General features: G+C 47.4%; 2 protein-coding genes across 3 annotated transcripts in view; both read left to right on the forward strand.

Moving 5' to 3' along the window:
* The window catches only part of HYDIN (HYDIN axonemal central pair apparatus protein), a 269,552-nt gene extending 248,984 nt beyond the window's left edge, over positions 1–20,568 (forward strand). The window contains exons 73-86 of the mRNA XM_032231077.1: positions 1,194–1,341; positions 3,339–3,546; positions 4,974–5,195; positions 6,930–7,099; positions 7,725–7,923; positions 8,625–8,783; positions 9,526–9,806; positions 13,909–14,128; positions 14,730–14,942; positions 15,850–16,013; positions 17,362–17,512; positions 17,946–18,176; positions 19,661–19,885; positions 19,981–20,568. Of these exons, the coding sequence (XP_032086968.1) occupies positions 1,194–1,341; positions 3,339–3,546; positions 4,974–5,195; positions 6,930–7,099; positions 7,725–7,923; positions 8,625–8,783; positions 9,526–9,806; positions 13,909–14,128; positions 14,730–14,942; positions 15,850–16,013; positions 17,362–17,512; positions 17,946–18,176; positions 19,661–19,885; positions 19,981–20,469 (3,080 nt within the window). The 3' untranslated portion in view covers positions 20,470–20,568. The remainder of the gene's footprint in view (positions 1–1,193; positions 1,342–3,338; positions 3,547–4,973; positions 5,196–6,929; positions 7,100–7,724; positions 7,924–8,624; positions 8,784–9,525; positions 9,807–13,908; positions 14,129–14,729; positions 14,943–15,849; positions 16,014–17,361; positions 17,513–17,945; positions 18,177–19,660; positions 19,886–19,980) is intronic.
* An 84-nt stretch (positions 20,569–20,652) lies between these two features.
* The window catches only part of VAC14 (VAC14 component of PIKFYVE complex), a 43,612-nt gene continuing 39,925 nt past the window's right edge, over positions 20,653–24,339 (forward strand). For both annotated transcript variants that reach the window (XM_032230763.1, XM_032230764.1), the window contains exons 1-2: positions 20,653–20,840; positions 20,931–21,081. In XM_032230763.1, coding sequence (XP_032086654.1) covers positions 20,737–20,840; positions 20,931–21,081 — 255 coding nt within the window. In that variant the 5' untranslated portion in view covers positions 20,653–20,736. The remainder of the gene's footprint in view (positions 20,841–20,930; positions 21,082–24,339) is intronic.

Raw genomic sequence — 24,339 nt, forward strand, 5'->3', positions numbered from 1 at the left:
TCATTCATGAAAGCTTTTGAAACTCTTATTTTAGCGGGTCTCTAGGCTGTCATATAACAACAATATTATTACTATGTCAAAGGCCACTGATTGCATTATCTTAGTAATTGAGATATTCTGATCAGGTACAGCATCCAGAATCTTTCTATGACTATTATTTCATAAAGAGATAATTGTAAATTAGGTACATTTAATGCAAAATGAAGAAATAGGGCCATTAGGTTGGGTTTGCATCTGAGCGAGTTAATCCACAAGGCACCTCTTCTCTGCATCCCACTCCCCTTCCACCAAGTTTAGCTAAGACTGGAGAGAACCAGCAAGTAATTTTAAAATATAAAATGAGGAGAAAAAAAGAATTCCAGAGCAAAATAATGATGTTCTGAAATGAGGAGGGTCTCCACACAGCAGGCTATCTTACTTAAAACCAGATTACATAGAAAGCATTTTTATAAAAAAATGGCCTTTAGATTCAAAGGAAAAATTTATAGAACAGAAGGGGAATTTCAAATTTCTGGCAAATTGGGACACAAGATTCATTTGGGATGCAAAGGCAAACACCTCCCTCTTCCCAGGAATGTAGGTGCTACCCAGAAGTGGCAGCGGTGGCCAGGATGGAGCCTTCCAAACTAGAATAAACAGCCATTTCCTGGGGCATCTTAAAAGCACCTTGTCCTTCTTTTGCAGCCACATTGCAATCAGTTACTAAGATCGGATGATTAGGGGACTGGAGGCTAAAACATATAAAGAATCGTTGCAGGAACTGGGTATGTCTAGTTTAATGAAAAGAAGGACTAGGGGAGACATGATAGCAGTGTTCCAATATCTCAGAGGCTGACACAAAGAAGAGGGAGTCAAGCTATTCTCCAAGGCACTTGAGGGTAGAACAAGAAGCAATGGGTGGAAACTAATCAAGGAGAGAAGCCACTTAGAACTGAGGAGAAATTTCCTGACAGTTAGAACAATTAATCAGTGGAACAGCTTGCCTCCAGAAGTTGTGAATGCCCCAACACTGGAAGTTTTTAAGAAGATGTTGGATAGCCATTTGTCTGAAACGGTATAGGGTTCCCTGCCTAGGCAGGGGGGTGGACTAGAAGACCTCCAAGGTCCCTTCCAACTCTGCTATTGTATTATATCTGTTTCACATGTTTCAAGTGAAGAGATAAATTTAATTCAGAAATTCTCTCTCTTTCCAGGACATGAAGCTCGCGGATGCATTGATATCCACAATGATGAGAACAAAGCCTATACTTTTGCTTTCCGGGACGCTTCCCGTTTTTCAGAGGGGCGAATCAACAGCCTGAACGTGCAGCCCATGGAAGGGGTGGTGCCACCTCATTCCAGGTGAAGGAGGGAGGGAATCGGGTGCCAAAGACGGCAAGCGGTGCCCCAGGATGAGACTTGATGGGGCTTTCAGATAGCTTAATAGGTGTTTGTATGGCTTATAGTAGGGATGAAGAAGGGGACACAGGATAAACAGGTACTGTTGTGGAGGGCTGAACCTATGAAACCTGGTTTGATGTCCTCAAACTCCATCACCTCAACTCTGCAGGCTGCTCCAGGTGAGAGGTGAATGCTGTGCAGGTGCAGAAAAGCCTCTGCTTTGCTGCTGCTTCAGCTGCCATTGAAACAGGGAGGGGGGGCATGGTATTTGGGAGGGGAATCATAATGTACTGGAGGAAGATTCTAGACACTGACCTGACCATTTTACTGCGCATGTGGAGGAAGGGAGTTTCCCGCCAAGGTTAACTGTCCAGCATTCCATCCTGGTGATGACTTTTGAAGTTATCTCCCACCTGACAGTTGGGTTCATTATAATTGGACTATGGACTGGGGTGCCAAGGGGAGGGGATTGAATTATACATGATATTATTCGCTTTCGCGCCTAATTAACCAGATTCAGCTTAGCTTTGCTACTGTTCGTTTATAATTAGTAAAAGTACACTTAATTTCAAAAAAATGGAGTTGAGTGGTTTCTTTCCTGATTACTAAATGAAGTCGCAGCTGACATACTTCCTCTCCTTGCTCTCCCTCAGCTACCAGCTGACTGAAGGAATGTCTGGCGACTGCGCAGAGTTGGACCCAACTTGGCTCCTTCTGCTGCCTCCTGTGGCCAGTTTATTTACATTGGATTACTCATTTCTGATTGACTTCACGTGCCAAACAGATGTGGCCAAGGGGGCTGTAGAATGCCTAGTCTGGCTTGCAGGATGGATGGATGGGAAGAAGATGGTTTAGGAGACTGACAGTGGGGGGCTTCAAATGTATCATACTCACTGCTGTCTTTATTTCTGGTTTGGTTATTTTTTGGTCTCTTTTAACCTGATGTAGCCTCCCAGAATTGGAATTTGCAAGTTGGAGGCCATAAAAATTGATTAGTTAATCAATGTAGAAATGTACAAAATGTACAAAAATAGAAATACAAGTAGTTCTTGGCTTCCAGCAGTTCATTTAGTGATTGTTCAAATTTACAACAATATTGAAAAAAGTGACTTATGACTGTTTTTCACACTTATGATTGTTGCAGCATCCCCATGGTTATATGATCACAATTCAGACACAGCAACTGACTCATATTTATGATGGTTGCAGGGTGTCAAGATGTTGTGATCCCTTTTTGCGATCTTCTGACTAGCAAAGTCAAAGGGGAAGAGAGTTTCACTTAACAACCGTGTTACTAATTTAACAATTGCAATGATTCTCTTAACAACTGTGACAAGAAAGGTCATTAAATGGGGCAAAATTCACTTAACAAATGTCTCACAGCAACAAAAATTTGGGGCTCAATTGTGATCGTAAGCTGATGAATACCTGTATACTCTTTTAAAAAAATGTTTTACAAGGTTTTTTTGCTGAGGCCTTCCTGGTTTTTTTTTAGGGTCCGTGGATGTAACTCTTGTGCACATCATTATATGAAATGCTTGTTCTTTCATTTCTTCAATTCTGACTTTGTCCAGAGATAAACAGCCACCTGCTATCAACAGCAGATCTGGATAAGTCTGATTTTTATTGGAAGGTGCCCAGAAACCAGAGACCAGCATTTTAAAAAGTTGGCATTTACTTATTAATTTATTCATTCATCCAATTTATATGGCTGCTTATTTCACCCTACCTGGGTTGCTATCCTCCGGGATTGGGCGGCCTAGAAATTTAAAAAATAAATAAATAAGTAATTAAAACAGTGTAAAAACACCAAAGAATAAAGAACCAACAGGAGGCACATCATGTGCAGCCAAGGCAGAAACCTAGAAATCAGCCCAACCACTGCCTGGATTCTGACCTGCACCCAGATCCCAGGCCCAGACGCCCAACTCAACCCAGCAAATGTGTTTTCTCACCAGATTCCCATTTCACATCCACTTCACACCAACCCTGGAAGGGGAAGTGAATTTTAACCTCATCTGTGATGTCAAGAAGAAAAGCCAGCCACTCTGTCTGAATGTCAAAGCCATAGGCCACGCCATGAATGTCTCTGTGAAGTGTGAAGAAAGCCTCGGGGTGGTGACTGAGCTGAACCCAGAACATCCGAAGCAGATCCACTTCCGTGAGGTGAGAGCACCATGAACAGAGCAGGGCTGGTCTGAACATACATGCAGGAAGCTTGGAGACCTTCTGCTGGCTACTAGCCCTTCTTCTGTGTGCTTCGCTTCATTGCTTCCTACTCAGCATCTTCAGTTCAATCCTCCCCCCCAAAAAGAATCTCTTTCTTCCTCTACCCTGTGGATTAGAAGTTTACGATTCAGTTATTTTAGCAATAGCAATAGCAGTTAGATTTATATACCGCTTCATAGGGCTTTCAGCCCTCTCTAAGCGGTTTACAGAGTCAGTCAGCATATTGCCCCCAACAACAATCCGGGTCCTCATTTTACCCACCTCAGAAGGATGGAAGGCTGAGTCAACCCTGAGCCGGTGAGATTTGAACAGCCGAACTGCAGAACTGCAGTCAGCTGAAGTAGCCTGCAGTACTGCATTTAACCACTGCGCCACAGTGGCTTTTATAGCCGTCAGTCAAGGCCATCCCAAAAGGTAGCCCAGAGTCATTTTCTCCCCAAGGGTCTGAACACCTTGGGAGCCAAAATTCTGTTGGGCTTTCATAATTCTTTGTTTCAGGAGCCTGAAACATTTCAGGGGCACATTCGGAATTTTATCTTTTTTCCAAATCAATGGACAAGTCCACCAAAAGTACACAACCATAATTGTCCATCAGTGATATTTTGTAAGAAAAAGTTAATTTTTAAATAAAATCTGAGGCTTGAAATAATTTTTGGTAATATAGCAGTATCAGAGGCTGGCACTTAATGTTGCCAAACATGACAGACTTTCTGTAAGTCCTTGTGTTTGTGATGGTGGTGGATGCTGAAGGAAGATGCAATGGCTGCCTTGGGTGCCACAGGGACCATTCCCTCTTTACCTTACAGAGATCTAGACCAATATCCTGAAAGGAGATTTAATTTCATGTATGATTGTTTCTACTTTTAAACCCAACTTGGTCTGGAGTCTAATTACATTCTGGGGTGTCCCCTTCCATCCTACTGGGATTGTGGTGGAAGATGGGAAGGCATCCCTGTGTACTGGGGGAAGGGAGGAAGCAGATTCTGAGGACCTCACGAAATAGGGCATTCACAGAAACCTCCCTGGAGGTGCACATATGAGGAGCTGCACTGGAATTCTCTGCACAGGAACCCCAACCACAGAACACCACCCCCTGGACTTTCCTGTGGGGCCACTCTCTCTCTGGGTGTGGAGCATCCTTCCATTCTCGGGGCCTGTGTCTGGGAGCTGCTGTACCATGAAGTCTGACTAGGCACTGATGGGCAGTGAGGAGGCCCACCTTCCTTGGAAGACAAGGCAGGGGGCGGAGAAGGGAATGCAAGGCAGGCCAGCTTTGAGAGAGGCTGGCAGACCTGGCTTGGGATTCCAGACCTGGCTGGAAGGAGGGGAGGAAGCAACTACTACTTTCTCTCCACTCTGGACAGATGCAAGTCAACGATTACGCAGAGTGCAACTTCTCCATCCTCAACACCGGCAAATTCAACTTCACCTTTTCCTGGGAATTCTGCAACGCCAAGAAGTTTCTGCAGTGTTTTGCCCTCTCCCCAGAGAGTGGCACTGTGGAGGCCGGAGAACGGATGGAGGTCAAGCTCTCCTTCCACCCATTGAAGGCCTTCACCTTAAAGGACATTGAACTCAAACTGCAGGTAGGAACCCAGGGGCCCTGTTTGCCAGAAGGTTTCCATTGCCCATTGCTGTACCATGAAGCCCTGGATGTCTAGCACCAGATCCAGGCAGGGGAACCTAGCCCATGGAGGAAGGAAGTCCTCTCAGCAGCAGGAGTACTGATTGCAGTGGGAGGACAGCCATTTATGCTCTTAGATCTAACTTTGCTGCTGAATGACCATATCACAGGACTCTTATGGGGAAAAGAGGAGCAGAAAGGACCAGGGTACGTTTGCTGCCTTGTGTCATATATGAAAAAGAAGGCGGCATAAAAATATTGGGGGGGGGGGGGGGACCCTGGCTGAACTCTCTTTCTGGGTAAACTATATCTAGACACAGTCCCATTTATTCAGCCCCATTGGTCTTTAACGAGACTTGCTCCAATCTAGCTCCAGCTGTTTTTTTTTTTTAATTTAATATATTCCTATTCTGCAGTTATTGCAAAGGGAACTTATTAGCAGTTTACATCAACATAACAATTACACCCTTTATATGCTCACTTATGTTTATGGACATACTGGGTCCCTCTGTGACTTTGGGATACCAAGAAGATGCCATGGAGAAAAAGTGGCATATAAAATAATAATGCTCTGTTTAACTGCAACAACTGTGAAATAAATGAGCTTTTGGCGGTCTCCGAGCTAGTTTCCTGCAGCAAAACCCCATTAATGGCTCTGTTGTTTGTGGTGTTGCAGTGGCCAAGCTTTGCAGCAAGTCTGCATCTCTTTAAAGAATCAGGCAGCCACAGTCAGCTGCTCTTTCTTCATATACCCACAATGTCCCACTCATTGATGGGATATTTTCTGCACATGTTCGAGAAACACTCCATCATTTCAGAAACCTCAGATTCCGGGATATCAACCATTGATCTGAGGGTGACTTATTTTTTTAACAAAGAAGTGATGGGGACAATTGGCTTAGAAATAACTGATCTAAAACTTATCAGATGAACTTTAAATCACATACTTCTTGGTTTACCCAGAGATCAAACTTTCTCATAACATTATACACGTTAATAGGCTTACAAGGATATCTGATTATTCTTAATAAAATCCTTTCCTTTTATGTTTCTAGCGTTGCTAGCCTCACCATGTACAGTAGTAAGCATTTTGTTGTTCAATTTCTCAATGTGTATTGTTATTACCGTATTTTTCAGAGTATAAAACACCCCTAAAAATGCATGGAAATGTTGATGCATCTTATACACTGAATACAGCCATTTTTAGCCTCCCAAAGCCATGTCTCCGCATCCCATTTTTGTGAAAAATGGGCAAAAAATGAGCCATTTTTAACAAAATTTGAGACGTTTTTACCTTCCTCCAGCCCCCAGAAGCACTCTGCAGGCTTCAGCAGGGCTGGGGAAAAACACCTTGGTTTTTATGAAAAATGGGCAAGAAACGGGCCGTTTTTCACAAAAACTAAGGCGTTTTTCCCTCGCCCCAGCCCTGCTGAAGCCTGCAGAGTGCTGCTGGAGGCTGAGGGAAGGCAAAAACCTTTTTTTCTTACTTACCTCTTCAAAACTTTGGTGCATTTTATAATCCGAAAAACACAGTAAATTAAACATGTTGAATGAATCGATGTAATCTAGGGCAGAACAGTCCATCAGCAAAGGAAGTATTTATAAATTGTTAGGGATGGTAAAATAAAGGATAAAGCCTCTTTGAAGAAGGCCAGGCCCTCTGCTCTGCTGAGACCGTGTCTTCCTTCTTTCATAGATAAGCCACGGTCCCACATTTACATGTGTGTTGCAAGGCTCAGTGTTGGCTCCCAGCATCCATTTCTTGCCCCTCAAAGTGGACTTTGGCAACTGTTTTATCTACCAAGCTGGGATGCCCATTTCCAAGAGAATCTTGGTGATCACTAATAAAGAGAGCAGGAAAGCCAGGTGAGCTGCAGCCTCTTGAGGTGAGAACTGGTGGGATGGAGCAGTGTGTTGTTGAGTGAGGAGAATTCACATCAAGGATGAACTCGGAACTCCCTCCCTCCCATCTGTCTATCCATCAACATTCCCAAACAAACATAAAATGGTTTTATTGCAAAGGATTACAAAGCTAATGTATTAAAAGTTCTCCACGTAACAACACCCAGAAGTCCTCCCATCCCAAGGTTTGGGCCCTCCTCTGTCAGCTTTCTCCCCTTTGGGGCTCTTATTTCCCAAATGGTACCTCGGGGCTCAAATCCATTGGCTGCACCGGCTTCAGCTCTTGCGTTGCAAGAGCCCTGGAGGTGCCAGGAACTTGCAAGACTGAAAGGTGCTGGATTCAAAACCAGCTGTCTCATCTTTCCAGTCTCAACCCCTTTCTCCTCTTGGAATCAGCCAATTTGGGAAGGGGTCAGTGAGATTTTGAAGTCTTTTATAAAGCAGGAGAAATCACTTCTGGGGAAATAAACTTAATTTTAACACACAAGGCATTAAGTGTTGGTTTATTTATATTTGTTAGTTTTGGAAACTGATGGCAACACAAGGAAGTCGTGTGTTCCCAATTAACCCTCTTCTCATCTCTTCAAAGTGTGGCGTGCTTGTTCACCAACACTGCCTACCTTGAGATCGGTTTCCGTTCTGAAGCTCTAAATCCCGGAGAAAAGGTGGAGATTCCCATCAGCTTTTATCCCCGAGAAGCCATTTCCTACCATGAAATCGTCACCTTTGAAATAAACGGGATCTTACAGCGGACTGTAGAGATCTTTGGGAAAGGCATTGAGATGAAGGTGAGATTAGGCAGGCTCCTAGAAGAAGAAAGGGAGAGGGAAACTTGGGGGTCACAACCTGGTCACCTCCTGCTCAGGGTGTCTCTTCTGTGGGCAAGGGGTTTCAGCACCTCCTACCTGGCTGCTCCTGCAGCTTTGAGCAGTCTGAATGGAAAGCAAGGAGTTGCTGCTCTGCATCCCCACTGTGGTCACCAAAAGATAAGGTGTGTGTGTGTGTGTGTGTGCACTCGCTAAATGGTCCTGATCTTCTATGCACACAACTGAAAAGAGCATTCACATTCATGATTTGAAAGTGGAGCTTGAAATTATTAAGAAGGAGATTGAAATTATTAAGAAGGAGATTTGGGACTTCTGAAGAAGTTTGCAGCTGTCTCTGAGTAATCTGGCCAGCCTCAAAGCACCAACATCTGGGCCTAGGAAACTTTTTCAGAGCATTGCTGATATTGTGCTGTGATGTTTCAAAAAAAAGGAAGGAAGGAAGGAAGGAAGGAAGGAAGGAAGGAAGGAAGGAAAGAAAGAAGAACCAAATCAGTACATCAGGATCCCACCCTGACTGCAACAGGCAGTGGCCCAGAGCAGGACCCCTTTGAACCCCTCCCTCCCTGGTTCAACCCTCTGATCTCCTCCCACTTCTTTCTCCCCCCTCCCCCAATTCATTCCACTTATTCTCTTCCTTAGTCCTGTCTGTTTCACGCCCATAGATAGACGTTGTGGAGCCTCCCCAGAAAGTGCTGAAATTTGGAGCTATCCCTCCAGGGCACATTGTGAAGAAGGGAGTCACACTAATGAACAACAGTGTTATCTTCGTCACATTCAGCCTAAGTTTTGTGGCTTCCATCCCGGAGTTGCAGGAAGCAAAGGTAGGACTTGTTCCTTCTGAGAAGGTATCCAGCAGAGTAAGTGGCCAGTGAGCACTCCTACCCCAGGGGATTCAAGGGGCTCCTCCTGCCCTCCAACTTCAGACGTGGCCGGGAAATAGAGGCTCCTGGGTGAAGGGCATCATATGGCACAGAGCACAGGACTTCTTGGAGCCTGGGTTCTCCCCTCCTTTCAAGCCACGACAGGGAAGGGGCTTTCCATTTGGGTGGCCAACAAGAGAGAGTGCCCAGGGACAGAGGCAGAGCTGAAGATAAAGAGGCACAGGGTGTGAGTGAGTTCAGCTGGGGAAACAGTGGCCAAGTTGTGACCTAGTGCAGCTTGATTGAAGCAGCTTCCTGATAAAGCTGGGCTGCCCTGCTGACCTCTCCTGCTTGGCTTTGGTAGAACTGAGGGTGGGCCTCCCACGGGGTAAAAATCTGCATGTGCAGTTCCACTTTCTCTGGGGCAAGGAGGAGGAGCAGAATGCTGGGTGATCAGTGCACAGTGGGCCTCCTGGTCTCTGGGGCATCAGCAGAACCCAAACATGGAACTTGTTTGGAGCCAGGCTGCAGTCCATGCATCTGGAGGAAGACCGGCTATGTCTCCCCACTGAAAACATCTCTCCAGTTGAACCTCTGCCTGTCCTGCAGTCCTGCTGGATGCAAGATTGGCCAGTTGGCACTCTTTGCAGGAGAGGAGCATCCTGCATCAGGTAGGACTTTTCCACTGGGTGTCTTTGGACAGGTGCTCACTATGTCTCCCAGTGGTGAAATTACCTTGAAGCCCCGGGGAGGCACCTGTCACGTGGAGGTGACATTCAGTCCGAAGAGCCGCATCCTGCCCTTCTCTGAGGAGGTTCTGCTCGAATGCCAGGGGGTCCTGCACTCCCTCTTCATCGTACAAGGCTGCTGCCAGGGCATTGAAGTCCACCTGGACCAAGATCACATCCCCTTTGGAGCTGTGGTGCTGCGGAGCCAGGCTTCTCGGCGCATCGTGATGCAGAACTCGGGAGACCTCGGAGTGGGGTAAGCCCCCCAGCCCTATCAGGGGGCTTCTTCACTGGCTCTTGGCCCCTCCTGGCCTGGAATGGGACATTCAGGCACTGATCATTGGCCACGCCCCCAGCCACCCACCTCAGCCAATTCACAGCCAGCTTTCCTCTTCTGCTGGCCCTCCCCTGGCTCTTCTGCATGGTCAATGGGCTACTGCCCTCTGCCCCTTTGTTTTTACTGCAAAGTCCCAGTTAACTATTCTCCCCTCCCTTTCCCCTCTTCTGGCAACCCTGAAGCCACAAAAATGGCCTCAGCCAGGTTAATTTCAGGGTTGACACCTGGCATGTTTTCCAGCAGAGGGATCAAACTGGCCTCACAGCTCACCTCTGCCAGATCCTTCCCCCTTTCTCCACCAAGTTTGCTCCCACTCGCCTCCTAATTATCACCTTCCTAACCCATTCTAGGCCTCATGGTTCCTTCCTTCACTCTACCCGCTTTCTAATGTACTTTAATTGTCCCCAGGGTTGGAGGAACCTCCATCTCTCCCCCTCCCTGCCTACCCACCTGCCTTTCTGCCACTGGTTCAAAGTATTGTGGAGAATGAAGTGTGAATATCTGTCCCTGAAGGCCAGTGGCTTGTAGTCAGCTATGGAGGGTCAGGGAGGATGCAAATGGGAGGCAAGTTTGCGTGCACATGGGTGACTTTCATTCCATGCAGCTGCATGCTCTCAACAGAGAGGATTGAAAGAGAGCTGTAACCCATTTTGCAACAGCGGGGTGGGAGGAGAGTATCTGTACTACACACACACACACACACATATACACACACACACACACACAGAGAGCGAGAGAGCGCTATGTAAACATTGCATTGTTTTAATACACTTAAGGACACATGCCTCTCCTTCACACACAATTTCCATTCTTCCGCTGGGAATGCAATTGGCCACAACATCTATCATCCCTAACGGCTGCGCTGGATTGGGTCCCCCCCTTTTGTTTGGTGCCACGTTGGAGCTGGCTGAGTTGCGAGCAAAGTTGTCCCTGCAAACCCACTAGAGGCGTCCTACCCTCCCTTCCTGGTGCCCCCCCCCACATTCCCTTGCCTGTCGGGCTTCCCCCCTCCCCTCCCTTCCAAATGGTGTCTTGGCAAATGGGCAGGGACAAAGGGCTGGAGCGGAGGGCCAGGGACCCATTGGCCACGGAGAATGGCTGGGGGAGGGCCAGCAGAGGAGGAAAGCTGGCTGTGAAGTGAATGAGGCAGGTGGCTGGGGGCAAAGGGGATGCAGCCATGGGTCAGTGCCTACATGTCTTAGACTCTCTAGGCCAATGCAGACTCCCCAACATGAAAGAACAGAGCAAAATACCCAGCCAAGGCAGCTTTTCTGCAGATTGGGATGAGGCCCTGGCAGGTGGGTTGACAATATTAATGAATCTTTTAAGGATGGTGTGTTGCTATCATCATGTTATACGATGCAGATAATAAACTTAAAACTTAAAACCAGGTTGGGACTCTAATTTGTGTGCTAGTTATTGGCCTATTTTATTAATTGATGTGAACATTAAGATCGCAACCACCATACTGGCTAGATGTTTACAGATGTTCTTACCAAGTATAATTCAACATTCCCAATCAGGGTTTATCAAAATAATCAAGAATCAAATTATTTATCATTATCGATTGCTATATTGGTATTTTGGTATAGACTCATAGTAGGTCCCACCTCCCCCCACCCTGCACCTGATGTCGAGAGTAGCTCCACAGCGAGATGGGCGGCAAACAAATTTAAGAATGAATGAATGAATGAATGAATGAATGAAGGAAGGAAGGAAGGAAGGAAGGAAGGAAATATGCGTCTTCCAAAATAATGTTGCAGTATCCAATCTGTGTCAGTCACCAGAACCAGAAATGTAGTCTTCCGAGCTTTCATGCTGGAACCCATCCTTGGGGAAGCTCCCTGAGAATGGGCTCCATCACAAGTCCAAAAGCTCAGAAGACTAAATCTCTGGTCCCAGTGATCGACACAGATTGGATCCTGCAAAGATTGGAAACATCCAAGGATGGAATGAACTCCTCCACACTCGATCAATGTGTATCGTTAAATGCAATAAAGGCCTTTGATATGCCAATGGATTTCTTCTGTGGATTAGGACTTAGTCCTTGCAACCTGCACCAGAATGATAACAGAATGATTTCAAGACTTTTGAGTGCAACATGACACTCAGCAGGCTGCCCAGTTTCACCCTTACTATTTAATTTTATCTGTGAATCTTGGCTATGATGCTAGGGCATTCGTTAAATATTAAAGGATTATTTGTGAATATAAATTCTTTCTGTAGTGAGGTTGATAGTATTTTGGCAATTTTGGAGTATCCATAACTGTCTGCCTAATTTTCTACTATTTTGGAAGGTGTTCTGATTATAAGATTGATATAAGATTTATAAATTGTGCTTACTTCCTTTGGGTCTTAATATATCAGTACAGTTAGTGATATCTACTAGTGATGCTAAATATTTGGGACTTTATATAGATTGACCAAAAATACTTCTAGATCTGTAGAAATAAATATTTTGAAGCTTTAAGGAAATAATTAATTGTATGGGTTAAATTACTTGCTCAAATTCTATCCTATTGTAGGATAAAATTAATATTAAAACAAATATTGTCCATTGCAAATAATGGGTTCACTTAATGACCACTATGCTTGATGATTGCCATATTTCCTTAATGACTGCTGCAAAAAAGGTTGTAAAAATGAGTGAGGTCTCACAGTGAGCCACATTATGGCCATCAGGATTTACGGCTGTAATTGCCCAGCTTAATTAGTCAAGGATCTATAGATAGCAGATTCAAAAAGAGCTAGGTAGGTTTGAATCAAGGGCTAAAAGAGCAAATTTTTCTTGGAGTGCAAGAGATCATATAAGGAAGTAATTGCTCCATTCTTTTCTGTCAGTCAGCCAGCCACTATTCAGAATCCTGGGTATGACATTTCCAAAATGGAGCTACTTCAGTAGATTATGGTGGTGAAGGATATGGAAACCAGGCTTTACGGGAAAAAAGCTGAAGATCTTTGATCCTACAGATGATCGTTCAGCTTTTGTGGACTTCTAATGAAGGAGAACTCACCATTTCATGTGGCAACCTCTTCCACTAGCTAACAGCTCCTATTAAAGAAATGGTGGAACAGAATCATTAAAGAAAGGATGTCTGGCCCAGGAGCCTTCCTAGCAGCATAAGCCCAAACTGCAGCAACCTCCACTGCTGGGTCCAGTTCATAGGACCAATGAGGGGTGACCAAGAACAAGACCAAGGCTCTTGTTCTCTTTCCACTCTGCCCCTGCCAGCTGACCTTTCCTCTTGCCTGAGGTCGGGGTCTCCCAATGGCTGTCCACGCAAACTTTGGGTTAGGTGGACCTCTTACATGAAGTTTTAAACCCTATTTTCCTGAACATTTGGAGAGGCTCAGCTTTTAGCTAGGGGATTGGATGGGTTCTGGCATGTTATTTGATTGATTGTGGATTTGGAGTGTGTCAATGTGAGCCTTCGGAGGTTTCTGATTGGGGTGATGATACTTAGAAGGAAGAGACACACGCTCAATTTTAACAAATGGAAACCGCAAGCCTTACATCATCCTAATACAAGTTGCCTGCTAGGTAAGCTGTCATTTCTACTCAAGCTATTTTATTCTAGAGCCTTGCACAGCAGATGCTGGAGCCTGACAGAATTCAGTTAATCTCAAACAAGTTGCCCCATCAGAGCCCATCAATGCTTTTGCAAGAAGTCCCCAGAAATCCCAGCTTTGCCAGAGTGGGAAATCTTGGGAGAGGGCAAATCTCTTCCACAGGACTGTGGCATTGCTAGGAGCCTTTCTCTTGTACCTTTCTCAGCATCTGCCCTCTGACGCCACTTATTCCACCACCACCACCCCCGCCTGTTCCCAAGACTTGCTGGCATTTTGCAGTGCATGGGGGGTGGGGGTGAAGAAGGCAAAGGAAGCTGGCTGGCTGAGGAATTCTGGGAGTTGAAGTCCACAAGTCATAAAGTTGCCAAGTTTGGAGACCCCTGTCTTAAGCCATCCAGTTTCTTGAATGTGCACAACGCCTGAGGGGAACCATTTTCCTTTTCTTTCAAAGCTTCCGATGGGATGCCAAAAGCTTCAAACCAGACTTCTCCATCAAACCGACAGAAGGTTACATTTCTCCAGGAACAAGTGTTCCCTTTGAAGTGACCTTCCACCCTTGTGAGCAGAGTCAGGACATCTGCTATGAAAACCTCCTGTGTCACATCCAAGGTGGAGAACCTGTGAGGCTCACGCTGAGTGGATTATGCGTGAGCGTCCCGCCTGTCAAAGAGGTGACTGGTGGGGCACCTTGAGCTGGGAACACCTGGGCAAGAGTAAGAATGGTCCAAATCCAGTCTAATGTGTAAATGGGCCACTCCTGGCACTCGAATGTAATGTAAGTTGTTACAGGAACCTTGGCAAAAGGAGCCAGAAGAGAGATTAAAACAGAGATGGTTGCTCTCCATCTACTCAGTCTCTGATGCAGCCTCTTCAAAGTCAGATAGCTTATCTGCATACCTCCAGAGATTTTTTGAAAACACCTGTAAGGCTCTAGTGCAGAGATGGGAAGGGTGGTGGTCTCTTTGGATCACTTGGGCTCTTTTCTTGATCTCTTCAAGGGGGGGGGCTCTCCATCCTTCTCTTATTTTGGGCCAATGATTTGTTTGGTGAGGTTTTCAAGAAAGGAAAGGTCTGCACTTCTTAGTAAACCATCCACACGTTACATCGCCCAACAGTGGAGTGAATGAAGAAAAGTGATTCTTCCTTGTAAATAAAATTCAGAAATATTTTTAGTGCTCATCTTTTAGTAAAAATGATCTAAAAAGGTGTTATAGACACCTCCTGATTTTTGACTACCATAAACTAACATGGCTCCTCCACTATTTCTTACAGGTGGTAAATTTCATATGCCAGGTGCGTGGAAAGCAGACACAGACCATCATGCTATCCAACAAGACTAACCAACCGTGGATATTGCGGCCCATTATTGAGGGAGAGCAGTGGAAAGGGCCAGAGTACGTCAGGGTGGAAGCCCACCAGCAGAACAAGCCCTATGAAGTCACATACAGGCCTCTGGCTATGAATGTAGAAAACAGGAAGGACCAGGTATCCCAGAGACAAACAGCAAAAGGAGGGGAAAGATGGGGAGGGGGGAGGCTCGGAAGCTGAGCTGGATGAGGGTTGTTGTATACAGAGATCCTTGCATTTCTTTGTACATTCAGTTGGCATTTTATTAGATATACTGCCCATAAAAGCCTGGAGGCTATTCAACCCTGTTCCTTTTGTGCATGAATCCCATCCAAGCTAATTCTTGACTTAAGCAGAAAGTAATTCTGTGGTTGCTGCTACTACAGATGCTTCTTGTTCACCAGCAGCATTTTTGGCCCCTTTATTTTTGTTGTGGTTCTTCAGTGCTGCTCAAGGTAGCTTGGATGGAAAGTTCCTATCTCTTTCAATAGAGGGTGAACCATAAGCTGAGAATTAACATGCAAAAAAGGCTCTCTGTAGCAAAGGTAGAGGCTGAATCCAGGGCAGAGAACTTTCATGAGTGGCCCCCACAACAGCCCTTGGGAGGGAAGGGGTTCCTGGCCCTTCTTGGGGTATTTCCCAAACTCTCCATAGCAGAAGGCCTGCAGTGTCTTGTTCAGTTAGACTAGCTTCTCTTTGGCGGTCCCAGTGCTCTGATTTAGCCTTAGCTACCTAATAGTGTTTAAAGCCTTGGACCTGGATAGCTGCTTATGAGCAGGATCACCCAAAGTTTTTTTCTGTCTGGCCCTAGGTCCACCCCACTTGTCCTGGAGCTTAATTGTTACATCACAGCTGCCCATCACAGGGGAAGGGAGCTTGTCTTAGCTAGTTTGACTCTTCAGAATTCTTGCAAAAGCAGGTTGAGAAAGATTGTTCTCCTAATACTCCCCCGAGTAGCCTCAATCATGGGAAATGTGACCATCTCAGTTGGGGATGGCTTGGAACAGTGAAGAAATGTCGCCTGAAACGCTCCTCTTTTCTCCAGGGCTCCATCTTCTTCCCCCTCCCAGATGGAACAGGACTGCTTTACCTCCTACAAGGCACTACTGAGCCTCCCAAGACAGCTGGGAACATCATGAGGGAAATTCCGTGCAAAACATCCTACACGGAGCTGCTTCCTATCACCAACTGGTTGAACAAGCTGCAAAGGCAAATGTGAAAAAAGGGCTGGGCAGGGCTGGCAATTTCACTTCAGGCAGCAGAGGAAGACCTAAGACAAAGGGGGGAGGAGGAGGCTGCAATCACACAGGATCCCACAGGTTTCAATGGGTGATACAGTTTGCACCCCCAATTTTCCTTTGGTTGTTTGAGGCCCCCATTGTTTTCTCCAGCCATTGATCTGAGGTTCTACCAAAGGAGAGCAGTGTTTGTTGCCTTGAGTTATTTGTAAAAATAATGGGGGGGGGGATCTAAATAAAATTAATCAATCCCTAAGAGCCCTATGGTTAGCTTGTCTTATCTTGCCTGCTCTTGGAGGCTTCTGTGCCTCTTTGCAGAGAAAAGTAAAGCAAGGTTAGAATAGAAAAAAACTTTCCCGAGTGTCAATGGGTAAGAGTGCCTGGCTGGGTCAGAACCTGGAGACCCCATTCACAGGGAGTGTAATTGTTCATTAAACTGGACTGGAAACAGATAATCCAAACAGCAAGTCTCTCCTTGCTAATATTTGTTTGGAAGGAAGGTTACATCATAACAACTCCAGTCCTCCTTTCAAATTGTGTATGGCATCACTAGGATCTTTTCTCTCTTGTGAAAGCAGGGGCCAGTCTACACTGCACTGGCAACTTGTTAATTTCTTCCACACAGCAAGAAGTTAACCCGACCATTCCTGCTGCAGAGGGTTCCATTTTGGCTAGAATGCTTCTTTGGGATTTAACAAGAATGTTATTACTATTTATAGTTGGAAGGTGGCAGTGAATGTTGCAAATGGCAACCATGTGACTACAGGACACTGCAATTATTAAGCACAAGCCAGTTGCCAAGTGCCCAGTTCACAATCCCATGACCACAGGAGTACTGGGAGAGCTGGAACTTTGAGGACCATTGTGCCAACCAATCTATGAACGGTCACCGAGGGAGTGGTTGTTAAACAAGGCCTGCATGTTCCTGGGTAGTTCAAAGGCAGTTGAGGGAACATGGAGTCAACTTGTGTGCAGGGAGAAAATTCTGCTTCTATCATTCAGGGTCCAGGGTTACATTCTGAGCCTAATGTTGCAATTGAGATATTTTTTTTTAATTAGGTTTCTAATTATTTTAACTATCTGCATCAAAATAATCCTGCTTTTTCTTTGTTAATTGCCTTGAGCACCATTTTTGGCAGAAGGTTGGGGGATAAATTAAGAGAACTGGATCTATCAATCCATCTGAAAACTGAAAAACTGACAATGCTACAGAAGGGTAGCTGTGGTTATTTTTATTTTGTAGAAAAAGCGCAGGGGTAAAAAAACTGGATGGAGTTAATCTTAGGTTGGGAAACTGAATGGCTCCCTCTTCTGACTAGGTTTCGGGTAACAGTTGATATGATAAAGCCAGAAAAACTGGAAGTCACAACCACCCTGAAAACTCTGGACTATGTTGAAGTGCCAGCCTCCACCAAGAAGGACCACAAGCTCACCTTCTTCTCTTACAAAGAGGGCATGTACACCGCCAAGGTAAAGAGCCCCACTTGTGTCTGTGACCCGGGCAGCTTCTCGGGCTTTTTCTTGACCCGGAGCAGTTCTTTGCTTGTCCTGCTGAACCTTTGGCACAATCTGATTCAGAAACTTAAGTACAATTTTCTGGTGACAATTATTTGGTCATTGCTTTTCACAAGAATATGCATCAGCTGAGAAGAAATATCCTGCCTTTTACGCCTTTTTTTCCCATAGCCTGACCAAGCAGGACCGCTGAGAGAGACGACCTCAGAATTGTTTCAGGGATGCTCCCTGCCTTCCACTCAAAGGCCTCTCAGTAGCAGACAGGCAGGAGGGCCAGCATGGATGCCAGAGGCCTTTCGTCTTCAATCTGGCCGGTCTTGTATGGCCTTCAACAGGACGACTAGGGCTGCTTGATTAGATCATTCTCAAGACTCTCCTGTCATTTCAGATCACCTTCCGCAATGAGGCCACCCAGGAATTCTTATTCTATCTGATCACATTTAAGGCCACCCCATGTGGCCCACTAGGCACCCTCGAGTTGACTACAGCTGTCCGGCAAAGTACCTCCTCCTCAGTCAAGGTGGAAAACCCGCTGCACTACCAGGTGTCCTTCAATACGGACTGCAAGGTGCCAGACATCAACCTGCCTCCTCAGTTCACGGTGCCTGCTCAGTCTGAGGTACAATTGTGTCTTGGTAACCTGCCAGGCCCCAGAGTTCAGCAGACCCTTAGCACCTTTTACCCTGCCTTCCTGCTTGCCTTTCATTTCCATTCTTTGACAAACTTGAGCTTCCTTTCTTTTCCTGGCTTTTGTTTGATCCTTTCCTCTTTCTTTCTTCCACCTCTTGCAGTGATGTTATAGAAGCCTTACCTCTGAAGGAGGCCATGTAATATGCCCCCTTCCCAATAATGCGCCATTATTGGATACAACAATCCTGGACAATTTGAGAGGATGATCAAGCAATGGTCCAGAGGAAACAGATTAACTGGAGCGATTCCAATCAGGTCTCAGGCCAGCATATAGTACAGAGAGAAGCACTGGTGATCTTTGCCGGTGCTCCAATAGTCTAATCTTTCCTTGAAAATGTTTGTTGTTTATATATTGAAAGAAACTTTTTTGTTATTCTTGACATTTGTTGCATGTCTTAGTCCATTCTGAATCTTAAGCCTTCCTCCTTCCTTGCAGATTCAGGCTATTTGCTGATATTCAGTTCTAGTTATCTTTCCTTTTTTATAGTTGTCCTTTTGTCTCTGTTTGTCAGAGTAGCAGCTTTTACTACCACCAGTCACAGTACTCTACAAGGGAGTAGGGAATGTGGTTCTCCTCCTTTCCATGTGAGTGCTCCAAGGCCCACAGGACAGGTGGAGAGAGGTGGACTCCATCTTTCCCTCACTGGTGGGCTGCAGGGCTTTGATCCTTTCCCCTTTTGTTTAACATCCACATGAAACTGATGAAAAAGATCCTGCACTGGGTCTGGGTCAATTATATGTCTTAAATCACAAGACCATATTCCATGGTCATAATTTGAGGATTACCTGAATTCCTGAAGATTTCATGGAGTAAGACCTGAGTTTGCTACCCAAAAATGCTTTCTTTCTGGTGCTCTTTGCCACAAACAGTCCCTCACGTGGCTAGCATCTTCTTGGATCTCCTTCTCATGCTCTACCTTTTCAGTGGTCTTCTTTTACTGTTCAAAAATGCTTCCCTGCTCCTCTGACCTTCAGTTGAGGCGGCTCCCTTTCCCTGGTGAACCCCTCTTAACTGACTGTGGAGGGAGGAAATTTGAGGCAGCAGCATGGGTGGTTCTTTGCTGCTCCTGTTGTGGCCTGTCATACTTTGTGAGTTATTGTATTAACACATTTTGGTGGACTTTCTAACCACACAGCTAAATGATCAGAAAATGTGATTCTAATGTAATTCGTTGACTGTGAGGACCCCATACCTGCCTTTCTCTTCTAGGCATTGTGGTTTCGGAACTCCCCTCGCTTTCCCTCTTTCTGTTTGGCTCCCCCATCCCTTTTGTGCCCTGGTTCTCTTCCCTATCATCGCCCCTCAGTCCTGTGGTTCTCCTCCTCTTGATCCCGGGGGACAGATGGGAGGGCTGGAGGGCCCAGGACCCTCTCCTCCTGGCCCCTTGACAGAGCCATTTCCTGCCTTGCCAGGGAACGCTGGTCTTTGAGTTCCTGCCGATGAGGCCCGGGGAAACCAGTGGGCGCCTGGCTCTCAACAGCAGCGAACTGGGCTCTTTCCAGTACGATCTGATCCTGAAGGCCACGCCGGCCCACCCAGAGAAGCCCCTCACTTTCTCCACCATGCTGGGCAGCAGCCAGAGCTTGGTGGCCAAGATCGTCAACTACACCCGCCAGAAGACGGAGTATTCCACCAAGGTGAGCTGCCAGGGAGGCCCTTGGCGAAGTGGGGGTGGCGGCGGCAGGGGGGGGGTCCCGAGCTAGGCCGACGCGCCTCTCCTCTCTCCCCGCAGATCGACAGCCCGGACTTCCAAGCCGAGAAGGTCATCAGCGCGCCTGCGGGTGCCCAAACGGGCACCGAGGTGGGCGTGGAGGTGACGTTCGAGCCGTGCCAGCTGGGCGAGGCCCGCGGGACTCTCCTGCTCTCCTCGGCGGCGGGCGGCGACTACGTGATCCCTCTGCGGGGCACGGCACTGCCCCCACGGCCGCAGGGCCCCGTGCAGATCCGGCTGGGCGGCACCGCGTCGCTGCCCTTCAAGAATGTCTTCCTGCAGCCCACGGCCTTCACCTACGCCGTGGACAGCGCTGCCTTCTCGGTGCGCGCCGCTGAGACCATCCGCCCCAAGAAGACGGCTACCATCTCCGTGGCCTTCGAGGGAGCCGGCGGCGGGAACAAGGCGCCGGTCACCGGCAAGCTGGTGGTTTCGTGCCCGCGCGCCGCCGGGCTGGGCTCGCCCGTCAGCTGGGTCTACTACCTGCGGGGGGTCCCGCCCGAGAAGTAGCTCCTCCCTCGCAATAAAGTATTTCTGCGAAACGAAAACGAGTCCGGCGCCTCTTTTGGGACAGGAGGGGTTCCAGGTCGCGGGGGGGTCGCGGTTCCGGTCCCTCGGCCTCCACGCAGGGGGCGCTGTTTCGCCCCGCGGGATGGGATGACGTCACGTCGGGAGGGAGGCGCGCTTGGGCTGCAGTTGCCCCGGAAGCAGCAGGCGCGGCGTCATGTGACAGCCAACATGGCCGCCGCCCGGTAGCTGAAGCCGTCGCCGGCCGCGATGAATCCGGAGAAGGACTTTTCGCCGTTGACGCCCAGCATAGTGCGCGCCCTGAACGACAAGCTGTACGAGAAGCGGAAGGTGGCGGCGCTGGAGATCGAGAAGTGAGCGCGGGGTCGGCCGAGCTGGGGGCGGTGAGCCGGGCGGGCTGGGGGCAGTGAGGCAGACCCAGACTCGGCTCTCTCCTCTTGCAGGCTGGTGCGCGAGTTCGTGGCGCAGAACAGCGCGGCGCAGATCAAGCACGTCATCCAGACGCTCTCGGTGGAGTTTGCCCTCTCTCAGCACCCCCACAGCCGCAAAGGGGGGCTCATCGGCCTGGCCGCCTGCTCCATCGCCCTGGGCAAGGTGGGCGCTGCCGGGCCAGATGCGGGAGGGCCAGGCTTCCGCGCCCAGCATTCCGCTTTGCTCGGGCTCCGGAAGCCGGCCAGAGAAGCGGGCGGGGGATGAAGGCGGGCGCGCCCGGGAAGAAGGCTGGCGTGTGGCTCTTGCCAGTCAAGGCCCCCCCCCCCCCCCCCGAGAGAGGGCTGAAGTGAGGCGGGGAGTGAGCGGGATTGGAGATGTCACCACTTCCCGTCCTAGGAGAGCCCGGGGTGGCTGAGGCGTTGCCTGCAGATAACTGGAAGGGCTCTGGGATGAGTGGCTGAGATCCTGGACGGTGTGACTGGGATGAAGTCCCCCAGGCGAATGGAGTGGTGTCTGAGGTGGCTACGTGACAGCTGTGGACCTGTAGTTAATTCCTCCTTTTCCCTACAGGCCACCATGGTCCAAAAGGTCCACCAGTCACACATGTTCATTTTGTTATGGGAAGCAGTCTGCAATGCCAGGGCATCTGCTTGGTGTGTCCTTGGGATGCCAGCAGTGTCCCATGGTGCCAACGAAGCTTGAATACCATTCTGCCTCCCTTGCATTCCAACCATCCCACTCCCTGTTTTTGTCAAACTGCAAGCGAAGAAGAAATGTAGGTGAAAGTGTGGCTCAGTCTTGATGTGCTGAACCCCCCCCCCCAACGATAGACCAATAAACAATAGTAAACATATATACACATAATTACTTAAGCACGTACCACTGCAATCCCTATTAGGGCTGCTGAAGATGTTTAGTGTGAAACCTCTTAACTAACCTTGCTGGCCTAACATCTGGAGCAGCCATTCACTCAGTGTCCGCTAACAGGCAGCCTTTCCATAGCACTAAGATATTGTAGTTTTTCTTTGTAGTATCTGGAATCAAATATCCCTTTGACCTCATAATGTTCTTCTCCCCTAACTAGGATAGGAGGAGAAGGTACTTATCTGACCGGTCTCAGTCCAGAATTCCAAAAGGGCTTTAAAAGACTGCAGTGAAATACCGGATGTACCTGCCTAAGGCTTTTTGGCAATCTCAACTCTTTTCTGATCTGCATGCCTCTTACCTAGCCTTATTGAAGGCTTCACTTATGGTACCCCTCATGGCTTTCAGACTATCCATCCACTCAGCTAATGACCCTCTTCAATGGGCACAAACTCAGTTCCTGTAGTCACCTTGAAAGGGATAAGACCTATGCACTGAGTTATTATATGCCACCTCCGCAAAAGGCAGAGGAGTTCAGGCCAATTAGTTGCTGATAATTTACATAACAGCGCAGGTATTGCTCTCACTGAATTAGTTCGTTTAGCAGCTCCATTGATACTAGGATGTTAGGCAGAGCTGAGTCCTTGGGAGGAGCCTATGGCTTGTTTGTTACTTTGGGAGGAGTTTGAAATTGTTAGTACTGAGGAAGTGGACTAGTTCTCAAAATTGTAAGTTCAGCCATCTGAATGTTTGTCTTGTGTCCTTGAGAAGTCAAGATTTTCTTGGGGGAGACATGCGATTGGGCCCTGAGGCAGTGATGAATCATTATTTGACAAAAAGGAGAGTAGTCCTGCCCTCAGCAAGCCATTGCAGATCCCAGCCTTGTTAGGCAACTTTTGTCCTGTGTCCAACCTCCTTTCGAGAGAAAATTGTTGAGAAAGTAGTCATGCTACAGCTTCAGAGAACTCTGAGACAATGGATTATTAGTCTTGTTATTATTGGCCTTCATATAGGATTACAAACATTGGTCATACTTATGGGAGCAGAATGAAGATGGGCATCCATCTTTGCTCTCCTTGACTCTCATTGGCCTTTGAAACCACTGACGGTGATATCTGGACTGACTTGAGGACTTGTGGAGGGTTCTCCTCTTTCCTATGGGATCAGTTCTAGTTGGTATTAATGGGTTGGGGAGAGATAAATCATAGCCTCTGCTTTTGGAGGCGCCTCAGTGCTTGGTGTCCTTTACATGCCTGTTTTAACATCTATATGAAACCGGTGGGTAAGATGTCACCTGTGTCCCTATCTGACAAATGGATGAAGTAGAGGTTCCGTCTTGATGTCTGAAGGCTGTGGAGAGCTGAGTGGTACAGAATAGGTGTGAGCACAATCATAGCACTATGAGGGCTTTGGGTTTTACCATCTCCAGCCAAGGGTTTTCCATCTCTTCTATCAGTATTTCTCTACTGTGGTTATTATGTCTGCATAAGCCATTTGATGACAATGGATGGGTTGCATTGCTCTGAACAGAACTGGTTCTCAATTCGAATGTCCCTTTGACCTGTAACTCCTGGCAGAAGACCTTTGCACAGATTGCCAATTGTGCCCTGTCCTGCATTAGGAGGCCTTGTTCATAATTCATTCCTTGGTCACCTTCTCTGGATTACTGCAATACACTCTATGTAGGGCTGCTCTTGAAGGCCAGTGAGTAGATCCAGAATGCAGTGGCATAGGCAGTCATAACTGCACCTTTAAGTGCACATGTCACACCTTGGCTTGGCAAGCTGTGTTGGCCTTCCCTCTGCTTCTGGTGCAGTTCACGTTGTTGGTTGTTACCTCTACCGCTTTTCATGCTACAGGGCCAGGTTATTTGCAGGACCACTTCTCCTTGATGGTTTCTACCCATACTACTCAATCCAGCGTGCTGCAGGTCCTGTCAGTCTTATTAATGACATCTATATACTACCCAGTTCACAGCCTATGAGTGGTTTACAATCCCTACAAAAGTCACAGTTAAAAGGGGGAGAGAGAGTCCTCCAGCCAGCATCCCCACCCACCCCAGTGTTGCCATCCACTCTTGCATCCCCGTGCCAGGGGTCAGAGCCAGGTTTTTGCATTCTTCTGGGAGGCTAGCAGAGTAGGGCCCAACCTTACCTCAGGGGCAGGATGTTCCACAGCAGTGGAGAAGGCTGTCTTTCTAGACCTTGCCAGTTGAAAGTTTTTAACTGATGAGTCCATAACATGCCTTTCCTGCTTGATCAGGGGGGACCAGTCAATGTAATTGGGGCAAGATGGTTCCTCAGGTATCCTGGTCACATAACCTACACAATTGAACACAACCTACAATCGAACCTAGAAGCAATCTGGCACCCAACACAGGTAACACCCAACAGAGATGTTACCTGCACAATCCTAGGGATGGCCAGAATTGAAGGTACCACCGCATTCTGCATCAGTTACAGCTTCCAGATACTCTTCGAGGGTAGCTGCATGTACAGTGTATTGACGTAGTTCCTTCAGGAGATGAGTATGGCATGAGAGAAGAGCTTCTCTGTC

The sequence above is a fragment of the Thamnophis elegans genome, chromosome 14 (genome assembly GCF_009769535.1).
Source record: "Thamnophis elegans isolate rThaEle1 chromosome 14, rThaEle1.pri, whole genome shotgun sequence".
Taxonomy (NCBI): domain Eukaryota; kingdom Metazoa; phylum Chordata; class Lepidosauria; order Squamata; family Colubridae; genus Thamnophis; species Thamnophis elegans.